This window comes from Centruroides vittatus, unplaced genomic scaffold (assembly GCF_030686945.1).
Source record: "Centruroides vittatus isolate TY-2023 unplaced genomic scaffold, ASM3068694v2 scaffold_2520, whole genome shotgun sequence".
In the NCBI taxonomy this organism is placed as follows: Eukaryota; Metazoa; Arthropoda; class Arachnida; order Scorpiones; family Buthidae; genus Centruroides; species Centruroides vittatus.
The window spans coordinates 570,725-578,891 of record NW_027122689.1 but is presented as its reverse complement, the minus strand read 5'-3'; the positions used below and the strand labels follow the sequence as shown (position 1 = coordinate 578,891).

Sequence of the window (8,167 nt, the reverse complement as noted above, 5' to 3'; positions counted from 1 at the left end):
GCCGCAAATTTGAATGCATTATCAATTGCCGGGTTCAATCCCAATTCCGAATAATCTGTTTCCATCATTTTATAAAACTTCCTGGTAGTACATTTAGCCCAGAATTCCTTCGAACTCAAATCAACGTCGCCCATGACGTGCACGAAATTTCAACAAAAAGAACGCAATTTTTTTTGTTTTTACTCGTAAAAAATATAAATTACCTTTTTAGCAATTCGGAAAGAACAGATATTGTAAAAAAAAAAATTCGATGCCAACACCGAACATGCAACACACCACTGTCTTCTAAACGCCCTGCAAACGAAATTTGCATAATTCGACGATCTCGGCTCCAACACATTACGTCACAACATTTCCAAAGAGCTCCCTCTCTCTCTCGCGTCACAAACGCGAAATCGCGCGTCTCCGTTTCGAGGTTACAGGAAACGCGGCCGCTACGTCGAACGCAGGGAAAAAGATTTTCCCCGTCACCGTCTAGAATGTAGAGAAAAATTTCCCCGTCCGCCATCTTGCCACCAAGGGTAACATTAACCTAAAAGTTGGGAGAATAAAATTTACGTCTGCGGATACTAGCTTCCTTACCGTAGATTCTTTTTGGTAGAAGTTTATATCTAGTCCCAATGGCGACCGGCATTTAAAGGAAAAAATCTTTCACTCACCGTTGACGTATTTCTAATTCCTTTTCTCCGATTTATTCGGATGATTCTATCCTTTTCCATGGTAGAAAATTTTTCCGCATTCTTAACACACACGTCTACGTTCTTCCTCTTACGATTTTCGGATTTATTTGGCACTTACTTTCGGGACTGGAGGTACTGTACTATATCTGGCTCTTTCCAAACTAAAACACGTCCCGCTCCTGGATAAAACTTACTCGTACGCCGAACAAGCAGGTCGAACCGTTCTCCTAGTTTTTTCATTTTGCTCACAACAATTCCGTCGATTTCGACAACCTTCCCAGGTCCATCCAATTTTCGTTGCGGAAAAATTAGACTACGAAACAATCATAAAGTATCGTATGAAATTCGCCCAGTCGACAGCTGTTCGACTACTCACGACCACAGCCAAACTCGACGTACTGTACATTCTATGCAAATTAGATGCCAAGTAAACGAAAAAGTAGTTCAAGAAATTTTCCCAAATCTACGTTGAAAAATTACTTTAAACGACGAACTGTTCGTCTTGCGTTTATGACATCGAAAAGAAACAGAATTTCGATAATTTAATTTACCACGACCATCACATTTCGAACAATCTGCATCTGCAGGTTGCGTACCAAACTTTATGGCAGACATTCCAACTGATAAAATTCTCTTGTCAAAATCAAATTCGGTATTTTTCAATACTAAAACATGAAAAAAAATCCTTCCAAGTACACTTTTGCCAAGAAATTGTTGTTTTCCAAGTTGCGTCATTACAACGATAAACGACAAACTCTGAATTATAAACTTCGAACAAAAATAATTCACACAATACATTTTTGAATCTTAATAATTAAATTACTCTTAACAGAGTTATAAAATGTCAAGGAATTTATTCTAGTACTGAACTGACGTTAGAAATCTCGTAAACTAAAGACAGCGACACCTAGATTACTTTCAAAGCACGCGTGTTGTCGAGATTCCGGAAGTGCCGCCATAGGGACTACCTAAGTAAACTTCTACCGATCTTTTTTAAAAATATATCCGGGTAAAAAGTAGAGTTTACTTATAAAGGAGTCTGGCAACGAGTTGCGTAACTTTCCGGGCTGTTATAAAACTCTATTTAAAAATAACTTTTATACTATTAATATAATTAATAAAATTATGCGTGACGCCATCTGTTACGAGATTTTGTTATAAAAATTTATTTATTTTTGATTATTATCTAATGGCAAAAAGCTTAATTCTGAGGGGAGGGATGAGTTTATAGAATATTGTAAATGCTAATAATGAATAACATCTTCGTTAAGTTCGACCCCCCCCGGTTAAGCGGTTAAAATTTCTAGATTTTCTATAAAGCGGTGGCGGAAATATAAGCCGCGGAAAAGTGCAACCGTGGCCAAAAAAGCCGTATTTTCTTCTTTTCTTGGTTCGGAACCGCGGAGGCCAGTAGAGGAAACACTACCGGGTCTACAAAATATAGATTTTAAACGTAAATGGTTGTCGGTGAGAACTGGCCAAACTTTCGGGTGGAAAGGTCAGACGGTTTGACGGCTTAATTTTATGCGTATAAAGATACTCCAAATGTTATTCGGAATTACAAAAGCTCAAATTTATGCCAATTAAAACTTTTTATGACGATTTTTTAAACGGCGAATGGCAAGCGTGGGTCGGCCACCGCCAATGTAATAGTGACTCGACGTAATAATAAAATTATTAAACAAAAAACAATTGACATCCAAACAAAAATATCCGAGATGTAAAAGAATTCGGCCGAGTAAAAATTTACAATTCAGACGAGTTTTTTTTCTGACAAAGACGGGCTTTGCGCTTAAAGGCCGAATGTAAGGAAACTACGGGTATAAATCTTGCGGTACCGCTTCCCGGCTTCTTCGGCCCAGCTCGTCTTCATCAAAGAAAAAGAAGTACATATCCGAACCTTAAAAGATATTTTTATGCAAACGTTTTCCATCGGCACAGAAGATCTTCGGAGGCCTTAAAATATTTTCAAATGGAATGCAAAAATGGAACATTCTTGGGATCATCCGAAAAAACGTATAAACAAGAATATTTCAAATTTTTAGAAATAGTTTTTGGATCGACTACTCTTGTTGTCCTCGGGAGTTTCCGAAGAAAAACTCCTAAGGAGAATTTTCACCATTGTCTGAATTGTCATAAATATTTATTCGGCCGGAATGTTTTCGTTCGAATGTACAGCGCGGCCGTCAACATATACCGTTGTTTGTTTTGTAAATTGATAAATTTTAAATTTTCGTTGGGTGCAAGTTCCGAATCCCTCCTTGCGTATTTCTACGAGACGCGTTCACCGTACCTTTTTGCGCCGCGTTCTCTCTAGAACGTATCCTCCGCGCAAAACAAAAAACAGAAAAAAAAGAAAAAAGGGGACGGGCTTTTATCCGTGGGGTAAAACAAATAATAGAAACGAGGTAACGGATAACGTGGAGGTGAGGCCAAAGACCGAAAGAGAGCTTTTCCTTTAAATAATAAAAAGCGGCGGCGGTTGGAAAAACAAGTTTAATGCCAAATAGAAAACGGCTACAAAACGGGAACCGGTCCATCCTCTCGGCCCGGAGAAAGGTCCACCCGCATTCCGGATTATTTCTGTATTTTCACTCTGTTAAAAAAATAAATAAAAAAACAACGCATTTAGAAAATGGAATCGTCCTCCGGTGGTCCCGGCTCGACCCACGGCCGTGAACGACCCGGTGCCCCATACCGACCGATGGGTTAACGCCGTCCCGGGAGTGGGGCCGAGAAGCCGAATACCTGGAAAATCCTTTTTACGCCGTTTCTGCCTATTTAATTAATAAAAAGTCTCCGAGATTTTACTTTCCGTTTGTAAAAATAATGGCCACCGGTTCCCGACTCCCTTCGGGGTCCGGAGACCGAGACTACCATTAACTGAAAAAGTTTAACAACGCAGATGTTTAGCGGGACGGCTAGAAATGGCCCGTCGAGTTTCAAAATTTTAGGTGGGTCGAGTCCCGTATATATCGACAAACACGCCCACGCGTGGCCTAGATAGGGATTTTCGCCGAGGGTCGTTTTTCCCCCCCTGCCCGATCTACTTTCTTTAATCCGAAGGAAAGGATGCGACGTACGAAATTTCCAAATTTACCCTTTAATTCCTTCGAATTAATCGTAAGACGTCCCGTAATTCGCCAATTACGGGACGTTGGTAAATTTACATTCGAGACGACGTTAAGGCCTGGGTCTCATCCGCCATGGAACGGTAAACCCCGTAACCCGATCCACGAAACTTTCGATTTCGGAACGAACCGAAAGCGGAGTTAGGCTGAAGCCACTCAAAAAAAAAAAAAAAAAAATACTCACGTAACCGTAATGGCAATTTTCGGTTCAGTGTGAATTCCGCGTTTCGCACGATAAAACGTGAAAGAAAAGAAACACGGAATAAAATAAACTTTTCGCCATTTAGAGTGTGAGTTCACATTACTAACAGCGCTACATCTACATTCATTCCGGCTCCCGCCAATTCAAGCCAAACACGGTTCTCGGTCACCTTCTACGTTTATTTTTTCTTTTCTGAGCTTCCGTGATTTTAAAGCAGCGACGCAACTATCGACACGTGTCAAAATGGCCGCTGGGCAACTCACGCGGTTTCTCGTTTTCGGCACAGCGGCGACGTTGTAAACGCGTCATCGCTTCCAGGGATCTGATTGGTCGACATCTACATCTACATTGGTGGGCCAGAAAAAATTGTCCACCGAGCACCTCTCGAGTTGGTTTTCCAGAAATTTTACGCAAAATTTTTCTGGATTTGGCTTTCAGTTTACGTTTTCAGTGATGTTTTTCTGTGTGACTTCAGCCTTAGATTATTTGACTTTTCTAAAACGCGCAATTGGATGGCGGAAAATATAGCCGAGAGAACGCCAATCGATTTAGAACTATTTACGGAAGTTAGCAAATATAAACATCCGTACGACAGAAAACGTAAAGAATTTTATGACCGAAGGGCGCCAAATTTGGAACCGACGGTGCCAACCGCCCCGAGCGGTACGGTTTAGTTATAAAATGTCGTAAATGGGAGACGAAGCGGAACGGAAACGGAAAGTGCCCAGGGACGACGGGCGGCTCCTTTCCTTCCAACGCGGGTTGGGGTGGAGCTAAAACGCCGACGTAACCCAAACCGACACTCCGGGTGAGACGGCGGCCGACGGGGTAAATCCAACCATACTTACGCAAAAGTCTAGGCGTGGCGGGTCGTAGATTAGACGTTTCTCTGAAAACAGAAAAATATAAGTATGACGTAAGACGTGGATGGACCACCGAGCGCGGGAATCGGAGAATTTCCGGCCCTTTACCTTTTTGCGGTTAGAGGGGAAGACGGAGACGGAATGGACCAAAATCTGGCTGCGGTTATCGGTCTTCTCCAATACGCTTCTGCTGACGTTGTACTTCCTTCCGTTGACTTCTATTATTTCGCTGGAAGTATTGCGGAAGTCGTCGGGCAGGGAGGCGGTTTGGTTGAACAGAGAGTAGATCCTCTTCATGGCGTCTGAAAAGCAGAAAAAGGTTGACTGGGCCGTCCCCGTTTACCCAGGCAGGTCGGCGGGGCGCTCTCACCTTCGAATTGTTGGAACACGGCGTCGAAATGGCGAAAGGGGTCGACGAAGAAGCGGAAGGACAGTTCGTCCTCTCCGTTGTCATCGTCGTCGGGAAATTCTTCCGGCGGGTGGGTTCGGTCGATCTGGGGCCCGGGAATTTCGTTCTTCTCATCCGAGGGTGGGACTTGCCGAGCCAGGCGGACCGACAGACCCGTCTGGGACACTCGGACCAGCAGCAACAGGAGGAGAATTCCGACCGGCTTCCACATTTCTGGAAATAAGGGTTTTAGATTGACGTTGGAAAGTGGCGGGCCTCTCGAGGTTCCGACGACCAACTTTGTGAGAAAGAAACTTAGCCGATCCTTGCAAACGTGAATTAAACTAGACGAACTTTACGTAACTGGAAAAATTCTTTTTCTTCTGGTTAATCACTCCCGGAAAATATACGGAAATGGGGCAGAAGTTTTTCCCGGTTTCCTCCTAGCGGAGACGGGTAGGGGGCCGCCTCCCCGGCGGGTAACGGGCGCCGTTACGTGGCGGTGGGTGGAGCGGAAAGCCGACAAATACTATAATTGGAATGACCTCGGCGGGTAAACAATCGCGTTTTTATCCCCAGGCTTTTAAAGCGCCCGGTTTTCGGCATTCCCTTTTTCCGTCGCCTTTCCTGCCTTCCGCCCGCTTCCTAACTTTTCGGGGAACGACGGAAGGAGCCGACCGTCCGAGGAAACTCGCTTCCCGTAGTCTTCCGCCAGATTTTCCCGGGATCCGTACGGTCGATACTTGCGAGTTTCGAACGTAACGGTGTCTTACGTAGACGAAAATAAACGTTCCGCTCCCGGTCGACCGGTGGAAATTTCCAGAAAGCCATCTTTCCCATCCCCACCCGGCTTGCCCACTTACCCCGGAATAATTGCTTTTCAACTTTGCACTCGGGTGGAGAGTTAAATCGTAAACTTGGGAAAAGTAAGAGGCAAATAAGAAATGGAATCCTCGGCAGAAAAGGAAGCTTTACGTTTCGTCCGCGGAAGCGGAGGACGGGAGAAATTTAACCCGTTCCGGAAATACGTCGTTCTGTCGGCCACAAACGCGTAAATAAATTCGTGCCGTTTACGACGGTTAAGGCGGGCCGCCGGAAGCCGGGTGGACGGATTGGATTTTTATCCGGCACCCCTTTACCACCAAATACTACCGCTTAATATTCCCCGGGCTCGGACGGTCGGACCTCCCGGAGGTTAAGGCCCGGGCCCGCCTCTCCCGGCCCGCCGGTGAAAAGCCCTCCTAATAGGAGCGGGCAGGAAAGACGTTTAGGTTTAGGATCGAAGACCGGTTAGAGAGACGGCCGCGATGGAGGAAACGTACTGCGCACTTATCTGCCGTGACCGGAATAATTTACATAAAACGGACTTTCGATGGGTCGGCGCCTTTAATTCTACGAAAAGCGCCGCTAACTCTGTTATTTTAATTTCAAGAACGGAAATTTTCCATCCGGCCGCCCAGAGGCGGAAAATCGCGCGTGGGGCTCGGTGCGTGGTAAGTACGGTGCCGAGATTTTCGGCCCGCCACCCCGTCGAACCTCTTAACCGTAAAAATTGCACCGGCGGGTAATTCTGGAAAGGTGGAAACGACGACCGTCCCGGGACCAAGCAATCCGGCTAACGGTCGACTTTTCTCCCTTCCGCCTAATTAATTGCCATCGACGGGTCTTTAATTTATAAAAATCGGACGTCGAACGCGGGCTTTAAAAGCCCCCAGCAGAGGAGACTTTCCAAATCCCCCTCTATCCGACGAGTTTTTTGTTAAAAAAGACCGGCCGCCGGGGAGGAAATCTACAGTCGGACCGAAGGATTTCCTTTCTGTCTAATCGCTACCGACAGATGCATTTTACATTCGCGTTTGTCTACGCGTAAACTACGCCGAGGCCCGGCACGGAAAAATTATACCGGGAAATATCGGATGGGCCGGCCCACCGCGGTTCTTACCTGTTCTTACCTGTTCTTTCGAGTCTATTAATGCGTCCCGTATCCCATTGCCAATTATAAACCCCGGCGGCGCGTGCTCCGATCACGTGAGTTCGAAGTAAAGTCTGACGTTTCCGGTCCGATGACGAAACGCCAATTACTTGCCGTTTACCGTTCGATTCGACTTTCCGGGAAAGACGTAAATTAACGGAGAAGTTCAAACATTTTCCCCTTGCAAATATTCCCACCGAAAAGCTCCTTTCTTCCCAGGATGGCGAGCGGCTTTCCGTTCGGCAAATACTAACCACCGACGGAGTTTTGCCCGATTTTTACAAAAAGTAAAATAGATATTTCTATATTAATAAAGAAATAACGAAAGTAAGGTAAAGGATAAGTAATTGTTTGGAAGATGGGCGCCACGCCCTTCCCGTCACACGATTAATTGGAGAATGGCGAAATGGTGGAGGGAAACAATAAGAACCTTGGGCTTTCTTCCGCCCACAATATTTGTAGAAATAAACCGGGTTTTTTCTCCCTAATTAAATTGGTTTTGTGGTAGAAAAGACCGGCGTCCGGGCTTTTCTACCACAAAACTTTTCTACGCCTAGAGATTTGGTCCGGGGCGAGGCGACGAAGCGTGACGCATCTAACGCTAACCCGCGGTCTAAAGTCGTCTCGGTACCGCGCGATAAAATGTGACCGGAGCAGGGCCGGTTCTAGGGTTTTGAGCGACCCGAGCAAAAACAAAATTTGGCGCCCTTTCATACAAGAATATACAAATTTACTGCAAATTAAAAAAAAGTAAAAAAAGGCAAAAAATCAAAACTACACAATAAAGAACTGTGTAAAAAATTTATTTATTTAAAGCGCGGCAAGCGTTGTTAATGCAAAGTTTACAGAAAGACAAAGTTATTTAACCATTAAGGCGTATGACAGGCGCCAGTATCACTTTGACTATTCATAATTTTGTTGATATTTGTAA

The 8,167-nt window shown here is 44.8% G+C and overlaps 1 protein-coding gene across 1 annotated transcript; it reads right to left on the bottom strand.

The window, feature by feature from the left end:
• Positions 1-3,157: 3,157 nt before the first annotated feature.
• LOC136987515 (uncharacterized) lies at positions 3,158-7,507 on the bottom strand. Its single transcript, XM_067285253.1, has 5 exons — positions 7,217-7,507; positions 5,247-5,498; positions 4,985-5,178; positions 4,862-4,902; positions 3,158-3,276 (listed from the first exon to the last, which is right to left on the bottom strand). The coding sequence occupies exons 2-4, from the start codon at positions 5,494-5,496 to the stop codon at positions 4,891-4,893; spliced, it is 456 nt and encodes a 151-aa protein (XP_067141354.1). The 5' UTR covers positions 5,497-5,498; positions 7,217-7,507; the 3' UTR covers positions 3,158-3,276; positions 4,862-4,890.
• Between the last annotated feature and the right edge of the window lie 660 nt (positions 7,508-8,167).

Excerpts from the sequence above, each read along its gene's own strand:
- LOC136987515 (XM_067285253.1), bottom strand. The coding sequence starts at position 5,496 with ATGTGGAAGCCGGTCGGAATTCTCCTCCTGTTGCTGCTGGTCCGAGTG. Across the intron at positions 5,179-5,246 it reads CGTGTTCCAACAATTCGAAG|ACGCCATGAAGAGGATCTAC; the intron begins GTGAGAGCGCCC and ends TCTGCTTTTCAG.